Here is a 16,503-nt window from a genome sequence, read left to right as displayed (position 1 = left end):
TTTTTTCCAGCTGTGTACAATTGCCAAAATCAAGCAGTTTCTCTCTATCAAAGATCTCAAGAAAGTCATCCATGCCCTTGTATCCTCCCGCTTGGACTACTCCAACTCCCTGTATACTGGGATTTTTCAGTCATCCCTGTCCCGTTTGCAACTGGTCCAGAATGCTGCAGCCAGACTCCTGACAGGTACCCGGAAGAGGGACCATATTACTCCTATCCTGACCTCCCTCCACTGGCTGCCATTACAGTTCAGAATTGATTTTAAGGTTCTCCTGTTTGTTTCTAAGTCCCTAAATGGGCTGCCCCTCCCTTATATCACAGACCTTCTAACCCCTTATTCTACTTCCAGGTCCCTCAGGTCAGCTGACTTGGGGCTCCTGGCTGTCCCACGATCTAAATTTAAGTTCAGGGGTGACCGCGCCTTTGCTGTTGTAGTCCCTAGACTGTGGAACAGCATTCCCCTCCCTATCAGATCTGCCCCCTCCATCGACTCTTTTAAATCCAGGCTCAAAACTTACTTTTATTCACTAGCGTTTGAATCCCCCTGATGTGGCTGATTCTTTTGTGCCTATAAGCTGTTTGCCTTGTTGGTTATGTCTGTACTTGTATCTTGCTCTGATCTGTACAGCACTTTGGTCAACGTGCGTTGTTTTTAAATGTGTTATATAAATAAATTTGACTTGACTTGACACTTCCATCTAATGAAGCTCCCCACGAGCTTGTGAAATCACTTCAATTAATATAAAATCCAGTGTTTGGACCCTAAAGCTCTGAAAACAGCAAGAGAGGCCACATTAGTATCAGAAAGAAAAGCAGATTTTATTTTCAGATAATAACCTTCTGTCAGAATTTTATTCTGCAGTTTCTATAGACAACATAGGCACAAATTATGGAAAATGCACACCCATACTTATGAGTGAGAGAGCGAGTGAAGATCCTTATCAGGAGTTCATAAACATATGCTAGCAAATTTGTGGAAGACACCGAGATTGGGGGTGTAGAGGAAGAGAGCTTGCAGCAGGATAGGGACCTGCTTGAAAAATGGCAGATGGAATTTAATACAGACAAGTGTGAGGTGATGCAATTCGGTAGGACCAACCAGGGTAAGTCTTACACAGTGAACGATAGGGCACTGAGGAGTGCTGGAGAAGAAAGGGATCTGGGAATACAGGTCTATAATTCATTGAAAGTGGTGACACAGGTAGATAAAACAAAGAAAACTTTGGCTTGTTGCTCTTCATAAATTAAAGTACTGACTACAAAAGATGGATGTTATGCTGGTTGTGTAAGATGTTGGTGAGGCCTAATTTGGAGTATTTTGTGCAGTTTTGGTCATCTGCCTACAGGAAAGATGTAAATAAGGTCGAAAGAGTACACAGAAAACTTACAAGAATGTTGCCGGGAGTGGAGGACCTGAGTTATAAGGAAAGATTGAATTGGTTAGGACTTTATTCCTTGGAGCATCAAAGAATAAGGGGAGATTTGATAGAGGTATACAAAATTATGATATGATAGGATAAGTGTAAGCAAGTTTTTTTCCAGTGAGGTTGGGTGGGACTACAACTAGAGGTCATAGGTTAAGCGTGAAAGGTTTAAGGGAAACATGCAAGCATCATTTCAACTTTTAAAAGAAGTTTAGATAGGTACATACATGGAAGGGATATGGAGGGCTACGGTCCCAGTGCAGGTCTTTGGGAGTAAGCAGTTTAATTGGTTTGGTACAGACTAAATGGGATGAAGGGCCAGTTTCTGTGCTCTACTTTTCCATGACTCTATATACAAAGTGCACACAAACACAATGTTCCTACATTGATTATCCTAGTACACAGTCTGCTCTGCCATTCAATAAGATTACAGTTAATCTTTAATATCTTTATAATTTTTCTCAATCCAGTAAATATCTAAAGATCTACCAGTCACAGATCCCATGTCTCTGCCTGGAATTTTCCATAATTTTTTTTTGCGTTTATTGCCAATTTTTCAGCATTGACAGCATTTGGCTTTTTCAATATACAAACTTTGTAAGTGGCAATAGCACGTAAGCTTCCTCCAGAGAGTAAGTCTCCAAAGAGTTTTGCCAAAATGAACTCCCAGAGTTATGTCTGCAACTCTCAACTCTATAGAGAAATTACACTGACAAGATCTGTGGAATTCTGTGTACAGAGCAGTGGTAGTGCCTGTTTATGAGTGTATGATAAGGTGCTACAGAGATAGAAAGTTTATCAAGGATATAAATACCCTGATACTATCACTTTGTATAAAAGATTTAGTTTTGTGCTGTGTTGTGCCTGGGACACCTATAATGAATCTTTGAAACAATGGTAATTTTGCCTTTGTTTATGCAGTATGTTAGGGGCGGATTTTGTCATCAGTTTCTCTGTGAAAACTCTTAATTTTAAAAGTAAATTCAGAGTACAAATTAAGCTCAAAGGATATTAACTGAATTAGAAATTATTTTCATTAGTTTAATTATGAATAATTCTGTGTATGATGGTAATCCAGGTAGACGCATTGTATAACGGAATGTGTAACTGGTAGATCTTTAGTTATTTACAGAATGGAGAAAAATTATAGACATTAAAGGTAAACTGTGATCTTACTGAATGGCAAAGCAGACTGTGAACTAGGATAATCCATGTAGGAACACTTGTATGGTGACTTCAGTGCAGCTAAAATGTTCCAAGATGCTTCAGAGGAACATGCTGAAACAAACAATGAATGCCAGATAACAAGAGGGCAAATGAACAAATTGTTGGTCAGTGAATTAGACTTAAAGTAGTGGTTTCATGGAAAAAGAGAAGGATAAAACAGCTAGGATTAGGGAGAGAGTTCCGGAATGTAGGTTCTTGGCAGCCGAAAATCTAACCACAAACAATAGAGCACTTGCCTTAGCATGCAGACAGAATTGAAGTGGAGCAACACACATAAAATGCTGGAGGAAATGAGCAGGCCAGGCAGCATCTATGGAAAAAAGTACAGTCGACATTTCAGGTGGAGAGTTGAAGTGGAGATATTGCAGAGTATTATTGGGCAGGAGGAGGTGAGACATTGGAGAATTTTCAAAATGAGAATGAAGATTTTAAAACAGTTGATGCTTACCTGAGAGCCTGCATCAGCCGATAAGAACACTGATGATGAATGAATAGGACTTAATGGGAGTCGGGCCTAAAGTTTTTGGATTACTTTAGGTTTATGAGGAGTAGGCTAGTAAATTAGGCAGGAATCTACTGGAAATTTCAAAGCCTTGAGGTATTGTTGAGAGTTTGGCCTCTTAGAACTTCAAAGATGAACACAAGACACCAAGATTTGGACCAGCTTCTGAGAACTGCAGGTTGATAGGTGGAGTCAGTGACAAGGGAATGAAGTGTGTGAAGTGGATCTAAAAAGATGGTGTCAGTCATCCCATTATTTAATTGGAGGAAATACCTGATCACCCTACACTGGCTAATAGTTAACATAGAGGTAATGGAGGTATCAAGAGAGGTGTTGATGATATGAAGCTGGGTTAAGAAGGATGATAAAAAAAACATACTGTTGAAGAAGAATGAAGATTACTTTTACACTAAGAACAAAAATCATCCTTGTTTCCCAAGGTGCTATAATTGAGTCAGGCTATTGTAATTTTATAAGTATGATCAATATAGTATATTAACATCATCATTTTATTTTCCTTTTGTATTTATTTTATCCAGCATGAAGGCCAGGTAAACTGTGTTTCAATGCATGATATTTTTTAAAGTACATATGTTAATGTTGACATTTACGTCACTGAAATTCTTTGCAGTTTACTCCTCTGTACATCTATCCAAACTGTGAAGCTGTACTTCATGCCCTTTATGCCATAGCTGCAGGCTTTACGGCTGCTTGCCAATCAAACTGCTTCCTGCTGTATTGCTTTGGCAAACCGTGTACATCAAATGTTGCGATGCGCAGAATGCTTGTGCGAAACAGTGATGACGGTGTATTTAAACAGCGCGCTGCTACTCAGCTGGGAAGTTCTGTTGCTAAAAATCAATCTGATAAGAATGTATTATGGATATTTATCTAGCGCGTGTATGACTCCTGCCTTTACTTTGTGAACTATGTGCCAGAGTGAAGATCTGATGTAGGTGTAAAACTGCAGCATCCGTGACAGCATAGGGCTCAATAAGAACTGGCTGGTTTGCTGATGTCATGTGGAATACCTGAACTGGACTGTCACGCTGAACTCCTGCTTAACGGCATGGAAGATTTTCTGAGTCTCAGACAAACCACGGAGCCAGTAATGCCGTTCGGAGTGCTGATTGCTCTATTCATTGGTCACAGAGACTTGTAGAGTTTCCTTATAGAGCCTGGAGATAGGACAAGAGCCTGCATTTATGGGATGTACTTTACATGGTAAAATGTGTAAAGGCTTGTCAAAGAACAGAATTTTGTATTATGCAAAATTGGAGGCGGCATGGTAGTGTAGCGGTTAATGTAATCTATTCAAGCGCCAGCAACATGGGTTCATTAATGCCGCTGTCTGTAAGGAATTTCCATGATCTTGTGGGTTTCTTCCAGTTGCTCCAGTTTCCTCCCACATTCCAAGGACATATGGATTACTAGTTTAATTGTCACATGGGTGTGATTAGGTGGTGCAGGCTAATTGGACCAGAAGGGACCGTAACCAGATCACATTAAAGGCTTTAGAGGTACGTGCTGTGCCTCTAATCCTAAATCTAAATGCTGATAGAGAAGAGACAGAGACATTTAGGGCGTCAATCTGAAAAGCACAGAACCAAGACAAGTGTCTGTGATATAGCACTCTTGCTGCTCCAGGCACACAAAAAAAAGAGGTAGAAACAATGCCTGGCCCTTTCTTCTGAGTAACCCACTAGCACCATCCAGACAGTTCCACACGATATAGAATGATAAACTTTTGGATGAGAAGTTAAACATCCATCTCTGGATGTATTTTTATCACTCAAAACTACTCCAGAAGTGGTGTAGCTATTATCCTAACCAACACTTTCTACAAATTGATATTAAAGCTGATTATCTAGATCAGTGGTTCTTAAACTTTTTATGCCATGGACCCCTTTGGCAGTCCACTGAACCCTTCTCAGAATAATATATTTAAATATATGTAATAAAATACCTAAGATTACAAAAGAAACCAATTACATTTAAATACTGTGATCAAAATATTTTTAAAAAACACATTTGTGGTATAGTAATATATATGCTTCTTTATTAATGCATTAAATAACAAGACTATACATTTAAAATACAGGCAAATTAAAATTAAATTTTATTCTTTCAAGACATATCAGTGTGAAGGATATTATAACTTAACTTGAATAAGAACGTTAAACTGTGGGGTGGTCATGAATGTCACGCTGGCTGTCCAATCGATTTTGATTGTTTTTGTTTTAATGGTTACAATAATTTGATATGAAAGTATCTGTGGTTTCTATTGGTGGCAAAGTGACAGGTACTGCAAATACTACTACTGTGGTATGTTGCCTACATTCATAGTCTAGCAGCTACCTGTAAGAAGTTTGTAAGTTCTCCCCCTGACCATGTAGGTTTCCTCCAGGTGCTCTGGTTTCCTCCTGCCGTCCAAGGAAGTTCCGGTTGGTAGATTAATTGGTCACTGTAAATTGTCGCATGATTAGGCTAGCATTAAATCTTTGGATTGCTGAGTGGCAGGGCCTCTTCTGTGTTGTATCTCAATAAATAAGTAAAATAAATAAATAAATATTTGAAGGAAACGCTATGTTTCAGTAGGAGGTTAGTGAAAATGAAGATGTAAATTTTTTCCCATCCATGTTCATGGACTCTTTGGAATCTATCCACAGATCCCAGGTTAAGAATCCCTGATCTAGATGGTATCACTTTGCTAGTTGTGGGAGCCTACTCTGGACAAATTGGCTACCTCATTTCTTTTGTTACAACACTTCATTAATGGCTATAAATCACTTTGGCCTGACCTAAAGAGCCAAATGATGCTACATTGACAAGAAATATTTGTTGAATTTTTAGAATTGTTTCCTGTTACCATATGTTGCTACTTTATCCCTTCAATGACTTTAATGTCTATAATGTCTATAAGCACTGGGGGAAAGAACTGTAGTAACAAAATGTTGTTACCTATGACAGGCCTGAAGTCAATCTGAAGAAATATAGTGGGTGTCTCAGAGATATAGAGATCTCACAGTCACCATACAATTTATTAAGTGGCACAGATTACCTGGGCTTGACAAAAGGCTGCACGTTAGAGGTTAGTTACATAAAATGTGCAATATTGTATTTCTGTGTTATTTTGTTTGTTTTCAAGTACTTGGTTTGTAGCTCTGTGATGACCCGGAACTGTGTGTGATTTTCAGTTGTCCTCTCTTTTTGGACAGAACGTCTACACTGTGAGCTTCCATAAGCCTGGATTTGTCGAGCTTCAGCCACACTCACTGAATGTTGGCACCGAAATATCGCTGTCTTTCAGCACTAAAAATGAGACTGGAATGATACTTTATGGAAGCGGAAAGGCTTCAGCTCAGTTTGGGAGAAAACGCCGCCAAACAGGACAGGTCTTGCAAACATTTTTCTCTTGTTTGTTGCAACATTTAATCATCTGTAAGATGTTTTTGTTGATACTAAATCATCCCTGAAATCATTACGTGTTCAGCCAGTGAAGATAATAGAACTTCAAAATGCAACACATTGAAGAAGTTTTCCCTATTTTCTAGTTTACTGAATACAATTTCAAAATAACCTTGTTGCTTTATGTTTAATAGATCTTAAAATAGTATCAAAGATATCTATTATTGTTAACAGGAGATATTTCACCAAATCAGAAAAATAGAGGGCTGTGTGTAACCCTAGGTAATTTCTATGGTAAATACATGTTCGGCACAGCTTTGTGGGCTGAAGGGCCTGTATTGTGCTGTAGGTTTTCTATGTTCAAGTCAAGTCACTTTTTATTGTCATTTCAACCATAACTGCTGCTACAGAACATAGTAAAAATGAGACAATGTTTTCCAGGACCATGGTGCTACATGAAACAATACAAAAACTGCACTGAACTACATAAGAAAAAATACAAAAATTACACTGGACTACAGACCCATCCAGGACTGCATAAAGTGCACAAAACAGTGCAGGCACTACAATAAATGATAATAAATAACAAACAAGACAGTAGGCACAGTAGAGGGTATAGTAGGTTGGTGTTAAGCTAGGCTCTGGGTATTGAGGAGTCTAATGGCTTGGGAGAAGAAACTGCTACAAAGTCTGGTCGTGAGAGCCCGAATGCTTCAGTGCATTTATCCAGATAACAGGAGGGAGAAGAGTTTGTATGAGGGGTGCGTGGGGTCCTTCATAAAGCTGTTTGCTTTACAGATGCAGCATGTGGTGTAAATGTCTGTAACGGCAGGAAGAGAGACCCCGATGATCTTCTTGGCTGACCCCACTATCCGCTGCAGGGTCTTGCGATCCGAGATGGTGCAATTTCCGAACCAGGCCGTGATGCAGCTGCTATGCTAAATCAAGTTTAGTTTGAATTTTGTTCACGCTGGCTGTGCTGCAAGTCTGTGTTCAAACTCTGTGCTTTATAATTACAGGTTTATTATAAAGTTTTCCTGAACAGAGGGCGCTTGGAAGTGCATCTTGCCACTGGAACTCGTGAACATCGGCGTGTTACTGTCAAACCAGAAACAGGAGTGTTCAGTGATGGAAAGGAACATAGTGTTAGACTACATAGATCTAAGGGGTATGGCAGTACATAAATTATTTGACAATAACTTTGACTGATTTTATCCTTGTAGTCCTGTCAGTAATATTGAATAGGCCAGATACATTGAACTCACAGTTTAATAGTCATATATCACATATATCACAGCAGTGCTTGAAATGAAAGAATTGCAATCACTGTTATTTGGATACAATGGATAGATAGCTGCATCCTTCACAGGCATTCTACACCGGAGTCGTGGACCCAAAAATAGGAACAGAAACAACCTCTCACCAAATGCTGCTAATAATTCCATCAACAGTGACTGCACTTCAGAGGAAAAAAAAACTTAAGCCCATGAAGCACATGAAAGCATTGTACTTTTGTGAAACGTGCTACATAAATCAGAATCTACCTTTCCTTTAACCCTAAACCATCTATTAGTGGAGGTCACTGCATGCTCCTAGTGTTTCCATGTTGTCTAAAATGTGTTCCCAGTGCTCTTCCAATTGGTTACTGTATATAATGGATCATATCCCGATCATTGCTACATTTCTCTTATACTATAGCAATTCCCCAGTTTTATTCCAGTTTGAGGAGACTTGGTGTGTTAGCAAAGACACTAGCAAATTTCTACAGATGTACTGTGGGGAGCATTCTAACTGGGGGGAGCTACGGCACAGAATCAAAGTAACTGTAGAGAGTTGTAAACTTAAGTCAGCTCCAGCTTGGGCACTAGCCTTCATAGTATCCATGAAATCTCCAAGGTGTGAAGCCTCAAAAAGTCACCATCCATCATTAAGGACCTCCGTCACCCAGGACCTGGGCTGTTCTCATGCTACCATCAGAGAGGAGGTACAGGAGCCTGAAGGCACACACTCAATGATTCAAGAACAGCTTCTTCCCCTCTGCCATTTGATTTCTGAATGGACATTGAACCCATGAACACGATGAACACTACCTTTTTTATATATATATATATCCCAGCTAACTGCGACATTACACTAGTGCGTCTCATCAGACGCTGAACTTAAAGTGAAAATAATGTGGTAGTGGCTTCAGTCGGGAAAGTTGATGAATTTGATAGTGCTAATGAAGGCTGGGAGGTATATATCAAGAGAGTGGAACTGTACTATAATGCAAACAACGTGGAGAAGCAAAAGAAAGCCCCTGAACTTCTTCACTTAATGGGCCCAATAATGTACCGTCTCTTACACAACTTAGTAACACCTGCAAAGCCAGCAAGCAAGATGCTCAATTTTAATTGTTACAATTTTACAAAATCACTTGAGCCCTAAACTGCTGGTAATAGTTGAGAGATTTTGATTTTACAAAGGAACCAGTCAAAAGATGAAAGCATTTCTGAATACATTGCAGAACTGCGCAAACTTTCCCAGTACTGTGACTTTAGAGATGGACTTTCTGATGCATCAAGGAACAGGCTTGTACGTGGCATGCATAGTCAAAGCATTCAGAAGAGGCTATTATCCAAAAGAGCCCTAACCTTATTATGGACATTGGCCGTTGCAATATCATTAGAGACTGCAGCAAAGGATGCAGCAGAACTGTAGAAAAGGAGGTTAGAATGTGAAATGCACAAATGTCCCTGAATAGTGCAAAAAGCCAAAGATGTTATTGATGTGGAAAACCCTCCCATGATGCAAATGACTGTTGGTTCAAGGAAAAAGTCTGCAGAAAGTGTCACAGACAAGGTCACATAGTGAGAATGTGCAAGGCAGACAAAAAGCACAACCACGTGAAAAGTCTCGAAAACACAAATCTAAGCAAATGCATAAAGTTGCTGAATGTGAGGCAGAATCAGACAACATAGAGTCTGACAAAGATGAAGTGTCGTGCCTAGAACTGCATAGTATAACTGAAGCAGATCACAAAATCATTTGGATCACGATAGATGTGTCCAGTGTAAAACTGAAAATGGAGTTGGATACAGGGTCAGCTTTGTTAGAACTTTATGTATTGAAAAGTGGAGGGCCAGTACTTTACGGATGTGAATGGTTGAGAAAAATCCAACTAGACTGGAACTCAATCTAAGCTCTCAGTGTGACACCAACAGGGAATGGCAGCCTAAATGGTAGCATTAACCAGAGACAGTCACAGCTGCTTAATGCTAATGAGAAGGTGTTTGAGAAAGGAATAAATAAACAGATCGAAGACTTGGCCAGAAGCTGTTCAGGGTGATAAAAGGTTCAAAATGCACCTCCACAGGCACTGTTACACCCATGGGAGTAGCTGTCTTCACCATGGCAAAGAGTACATACTGATTTTGCTAGGCTATTCATGATATCCATGTTCCTGATTGCTGTGGATGCTCATTCGAAGTGGCCAGAGGTTATACCAGTGAAGTCAACCATCTCAGCAAAGACTGTCTCCACTCTGAGGACTATCTTCACCAGAAACGGCTGACCAGAACAAATTGTGAGTGTTAATGGACCACAACACACATCAGAAGAATTCCAACTGTTCATGAAGAAAAATGGCATCAGACATTTCAAGTCAGCTTCTCACCACCCAGCAATGAATGAGTTCGCTTAAAGGTTTATTCAAACCTTCAAGAAGTCCAGTAAAGCAATGTTCAAGGAGTACATTTCTCTACGGGTGAAGGTGGACAACTTCCTTTTAGCGCATCAGAACTCTTCATGCAACGACAAATCAAACACCTGCAATGCTGTTCATGAACAGGAATCAGAGATATCGTGTAGACCTCCTGAAACCAGATCTACAGAGGGAAGTGCAGAATAAACAGTTCAGCCAGTTGCCAAGTGAAGCAGCAAGGAGCTTTGAGATTGGACAGGAAGTCCTCGCGTGTGATTACTGAGAAGACAAGTGGACACGCGGTGAGATAGCTACAAGAACTGGACCACTGATGTATACAGTGAATGTTGGAGACCAGATATAGAGATATCATGTGGACTAGATATTGGATGCTCAACTAAAGAACACACCTGAGTCGATTGCATCCAACAAGGCACATTACAGTCTGGATTTACCTCTCAGTGATGATGTCACTGACAGCAATGTAACACTGGAAACCAAGAACATTGCCTTAGACAAGACACCTGCCAAACCTGATGCCAGTTCACATGACTAAAGGTGTGACGAGAACGTTATCATTAACAAGACACCTGCCAAACCTGATGTCACTTAACAAGTCCAGAGGCGCTATCCTGAAAGAAACAGAGTGCCACCCAAAAGACTGAACCTTTAGAACTGTGAAGTTTGTTCTAGACTGTTATTGTGAAAAATATGGGTTTATGAAAGGGAAATTGAATGTTCCTCCTTTAGGTTAATGCAACATAAAACTGTATATGTACCAAAGTGTAATGTATGAATCTATTTCTTTTAGAGCAATGACCCGTCTCCTGAGCACTACGTACTGATCTACGCATGCTCATTGTTTGTTTTCCCCCTCCCCCTCCCCCCTCCCCCTCTTCCCCCTCCCCCTCTTCCCCCTCCCCCTCTTCCCCCTCCCCCTCTTCCCCCTCCCCCCTCCCCCTCCCCCTCCCCCTCCCCCTCCCCCTCCCCTCTCTCCCCTCTCCCCCCCTCCCCTCTCCCCCCCTCCCCCCCTCCCCCCTCCCTCCTCCCTCCTCCCTCTCCCCACTCCCTCCTTCTCCCCCCTCTCTCCCTCTCTGTGTGAATGCCCTAGTAAAAGCCACCTCGCTGGTGCATGCCTTTATTTGAAAGATACATAGTTGTGCACAGACACAACACTGCCTACAGAGCCCTCTGTTTTTCTGAAATCCACATGCCTATCTAAGAGTTTCTTAAATACCTCTAATGTATCTTCCTCAACCCCCACGCATGGTAAGGTATTCCATGCACCCACTTATCCCTGTGTAAAGAACTTACCTCTAACACTCCTACTATACTTTCCTTCAGTCACCTTTAGCTACCATCCCGTGAACCTCCATATCCATCACATCATCCTCCGCCTCTACTGCCATCTCCAAAAGGATCCTACTACTAAACATAGCTTAACCCCCCGCCCCCCCCCACCACTTTCCACAAAGATCACTCCCTCCATGATTCCCTTGTCCATTTGCCACTCCCCACTAATCTCCCTTCTGGCACTTGTCCTGGCAAGTGGCCAAAGTGCTACAAAGCTTGTTCACCTCCTCCCTTACCTCCATTCAGGGCCCCAAATAATCCTTGCAAGTGAGGCAACACTTTACCTGTGAATTTGCTGGGGTCATCTTTTGTATCCAGTCCTCCTGAATTGGGTTCCTCTGCATTGGTGAGACCCGTTGTACATTTGTACACTGCTTCGTTGAGCACCTCCACTCCATCCACCAGAAGCAGTACTTTCTGGAGGTCAAACCTTTAAATTCTAATTCTCATTCCCATTCCCATTCCCATTCCAACATGTCAGTCCGTGGCCTTCTCTTGCACCAAGATGAGGCCTCCCTCAGGGTGGAGGAACAACATCTTATGTTCTGTCTGCGTAGCCTCCAACCTGATGGCATGAATATTTACTTCTCCTTCCAGTGAAAAAAGTATTTTCCCACCTCCTTCCCTCTTCTTCGATTCCCCACTCTGGCCTATTACCTCTTCTTACCTGCCTATCACTCCCCCCCCCTTCTCTTTCTCCTTTCCTATCAGATTCCATCCTCTCCTGCCCTTTGCCTTTCCAACCCACCTAGCTTCACCTATCCTCCTTCCCCTTCCCCCATCTTTTTATTCTGGGTTTGTCCCCCTTCCTTCCCAGTCTCAAAGAAGGGTCTCAACCTGAAACATCGACTGTTTATTCATCTCCATAGACGCTGCCTGACTTGCTGAGTTCTTTCAGCATTTTGTGTGTGTTACCTTAAAATTATGCCCCTTTTATTAGCCACTTCTTCCCTAGGAAAGCGTTCCTGACTGTCCACTCGACTTATGTTCTTGAAGTAATTGAATATTAATATTACCTCAATTGTGGATTTTTATTTTTATTGCTGGAAAGCCCTGTCATAAACGTGCACCTAACGCGATATTCCTTTTGCCCTCAGCTTGCTCACAGTGCAGGTGGATGAAGAAGAACCTCAAAGACAGCGGCTACCTAATGACCAACCTCTGAGCATTAAGCGGCTGTTTGTAGGAGGCGTTCCCCTCTCATTCCAAGCTAGTCATTTAAGGAATATCTTCCATTTTGAAGGTTGCATTTGGAACTTGGTCGTTAACTCAGTGTGAGTAAAGCTTGATTGATTGTCAGGAAAAGTGACTTTTAGATAAAAGACAAAAAGTAGTTCTGTCAAAATGTTCTGTCAACCAGGCCTATATGAAATGCATATTATAGAAACATAACAATAACGCCAGTATCCTTATGATGCCTGTAAAACATCCCTTGATGACTTACAGAAGTTACAAAAAAAAAGCAGGATAGAAAAATAGATCCAACCATGGATTTTGTGACTCTGTACATTATATAGGAATCTACAACACAGAAACAGAGCATTCGTCCATCTAGTTCATGTTTCTCTGGACTCTAAAGCAAAGCCATCAGTCATGTTCCCACCTTTTGGCATAAAACTGCCATTATGTTCTTTCAGGGCCAATGCAATTCACTTGTAAAATATCCAATTGAAATTTCTACTACCAGCATTTCTGACTGAATTCCAGATCACAGGGTGGTATGGTAGTGGTTTGCACAACACTTTATAGTTCTAACGACATGGGTATAATTCCCCCCACTGCCTGTTAGCAGTTTGTACGTTCCCCTGTGATCACACAGGTTTCCTCCATGTGCTCCAGTTTCCTTCCACAGTCCAAAGAGGTACCAGTTGGTAAGTTAGTTGGTCATTGTAAATTGTCCCATAATTAGGCTAAGGTTAAATCGGGGGTTGCTGGGTGGCAGGAATTCAAGAGAAGTAAGAGCCTATTCTGTGCTGTACCTCAATAAAAAAAAATAAAATCATAGTCCCTCTCCCTACAAAAAAAAGTTACTTTCTCATGTCATAGAAACATAGAAACATAGAAAATAGGTGCAGGAGTAGGCCATTCGGCCCTTTGAGCCTGCACCGCCATTTATTATGATCATGGCTGATCATCCAACTCAGAACACCACCCCAGCCTTCCCTCCATACCCCCTGACCCCTGTAGCCACAAGGGCCATATCTAACTCCCTCTTAAATATAGCCAATGAACTGGCCTCAACTGTTTCCTGTGGCAGAGAATTCCACAGATTCACCACTCTCTGTGTGAAGAAGTTTTTCCTAATCTCGGTCCTAAAAGGCTTCCCCTCTATCCTCAAACTGTGACCCCTCGTTCTGGACTTCCCCAACATCGGGAACAATCTTCCTGCATCTAGCCTGTCCAATCCCTTTAGGATCTTATACGTTTCAATCAGATCCCCCCTCAATCTTCTAAATTCCAACAAGTACAAGCCCAGTTCATCCATTCTTTCTTCATATGAAAGTCCTGCCATCCCAGGAATCAATCTGGTGAACCTTCTCTGTACTCTCTCTATGGCAAGGATGTCTTTCCTCAGATTAGGGGACCAAAACTGCACACAATACTCCAGGTGCGGTCTCACCAAGGCCTTGTACAACTGCAGTAGTACCTCCCTGCTCCTGTACTCAAATCCTCTCGCTATAAATGCCAGCATACCATTCGCCTTTTTCACCGCCTGCTGTACCTGCATGCCCACTTTCAATGACTGGTGTATAATGACACCCAGGTCACGTTGCACCTCCCCTTTTCCTAATCGGTCACCATTCAGATAATAATCTGTTTTCCTATTTTTGCCACCAAAGTGGATAACTTCACATTTATCCACATTAAATTGCATCTGCCATGAATTTGCCCACTCACCCAACCTATCCAAGTCACCCTGCATCCTCTTAGCATCCTCCTCACAGCTAACACTGCCACCCAGCTTCGTGTCATCCGCAAACTTGGAGATGCTGCATTTAATTCCCTCATCCAAGTCATTAATATATATTGTAAACAACTGGGGTCCCAGCACTGAGCCTTGCGGTACCCCACTAGTCACCGCCTGCCATTCTGAAAAGGTCCCGTTTATTCCCACTCTTTGCTTCCTGTCTGCTAACCAACTCTCCACCCACACCAATACCTTACCCCCAATACCGTGTGCTTTAAGTTTGCACACTAATCTCCTGTGTGGGACCTTGTCAAAAGCCTTCTGAAAATCCAAATATACCACATCCACTGGTTCTCCCCTATCCACTCTACTAGTTACATCCTCAAAAAATTCTATGAGATTCGTCAGACATGATTTTCCTTTCACAAATCCATGCTGACTTTGTCCGATCATTTCACCACTTTCCAAATGTGCTGTTATCACATCCTTGATAACTGACTCCAGCAGTTTTCCCCACCACCGACGTTAGGCTAACCGGTCTATAATTCCCCGGTTTCTCTCTCCCTCCTTTTTTAAAAAGTGGAGTTACATTAGCCACCCTCCAATCCTCAGGAACTAGTCCTCCCTGTATATTGCCTCTCACTTTAAATTTGTTTCCCTTGGTTCTTGAACCATTCAGTAATAGAGATTTTTCTCAATTTATCCTATCTAAATCCACAATTACCTTGTGCACCTCTTCAGATTTCCTGTTAAACATATTTGACCTATGGAAAGTAGCCATAAATCTCTGGAAGTATTATGATGTAACTTCTCTGCAGCTCCCCAAGCTCTTAACAGTCTTCAAAGTTGAAACCAGAGTTGGGACCCTGCTCCAGTCATGGCCCATCCAGTAATTTATATACTTTCAGCATAACCTAGAAAAGCAAAGATCTGCTGCCTTTGGAAAGCTGAAATAAAACCATTGAGTATTGGAGGTACTCTAAAAATCATCAATGGAGAGAGAAGCAGATTCACATTTCAGGTCAATAGCTTTTTTTAAATCTGAAACTGAAACAGTGATAAATTAAATGTGCTTTAAGGAGACAAAGATTGGCATGTCAACACAGTGAGGACAATCTGAGATGATCTGTCTGTAAGTAGAAGATGGATGAAAACAGAGATGAGAGAGAAATAAAAAGTTGCTGGATCTGTAGGGTATGATACACAAGAGAAGGAGAACACTGCAAATTTTATAAATCTGAAGTAAAAACAGAATGCTTCAAGTTTACAGAAATGGAAAGGAGGAGGATAGTGAAGAGTGGATTGGAAATAGACATGTCTTTGGGTAACAAAGGCAGAATCTAACTCAGTTTCTCAGTAAGTAGATGGCAGTTGTAGGGATGGAAGGAAAACCACAGGTCCATGTCTGAAAATGTTGAACTGATGAATTACTTTATATTAAAATCCCCAACTTAATGAACTCCAGCTCATTCTTTTGTGCAGAATGATGAGCACGTTTCCTAATGTGTGCTAATGCAATCTGTTTTAAACTGTTTATTTTCAATTTGAATTCTGTTACTGTATTGATGGGTCTCATATAAGCTTGTGATCGAAAAGCCTGGAGTGATAACTTAGGGACGCGAGTTCAAATCCCACCACAGCAACTGAGAAATGTAAATCCGGCTAATTAAATAAAATCCTGAAGACTAATAGCAGAAATAATGCATATGAAACAAGCAGATTTGGAGCAGAGTTTTCTTCTTTGCCTTTCTGATTGTCTTCCATAAATTCCATTGCTACAGAAGTGCCACCCATATTACACCAATGCAATTTCTTTCTTTTGCATATTATTGCTTATCTAATCTAATCCATTCTGTTTCTTGATCCCCAAAAACAATTTATAAAGGATTTGTTTTTCTTTTTTCCCTAAACTAGTGTAAAAATTTCATAACATACGTCTATTTTATTTTTGCTGAACGAATTTGTTTTAGATCACTTCATAAAACTCTACTGTGCTTGTT

General features: G+C 41.1%; 1 protein-coding gene across 3 annotated transcripts in view; it reads left to right on the top strand.

The window, feature by feature from the left end:
* Positions 1-16,503, top strand: part of lama2 (laminin, alpha 2) — a 399,772-nt gene that overhangs the window by 360,324 nt on the left and 22,945 nt on the right. For all 3 annotated transcript variants that reach the window (XM_072251541.1, XM_072251540.1, XM_072251542.1), the window contains 4 exons: positions 6,123-6,243; positions 6,371-6,547; positions 7,580-7,728; positions 12,693-12,869. In XM_072251541.1, the coding sequence (XP_072107642.1) occupies positions 6,123-6,243; positions 6,371-6,547; positions 7,580-7,728; positions 12,693-12,869 (624 nt within the window). The remainder of the gene's footprint in view (positions 1-6,122; positions 6,244-6,370; positions 6,548-7,579; positions 7,729-12,692; positions 12,870-16,503) is intronic.

The sequence above is a fragment of the Mobula birostris genome, chromosome 2 (assembly GCF_030028105.1).
Source record: "Mobula birostris isolate sMobBir1 chromosome 2, sMobBir1.hap1, whole genome shotgun sequence".
Lineage (NCBI taxonomy): Eukaryota > Metazoa > Chordata > Chondrichthyes > Myliobatiformes > Myliobatidae > Mobula > Mobula birostris.
The sequence above is the reverse complement of the archived record's forward strand: the minus strand, read 5'-3'. Positions and strand labels throughout refer to the sequence as shown.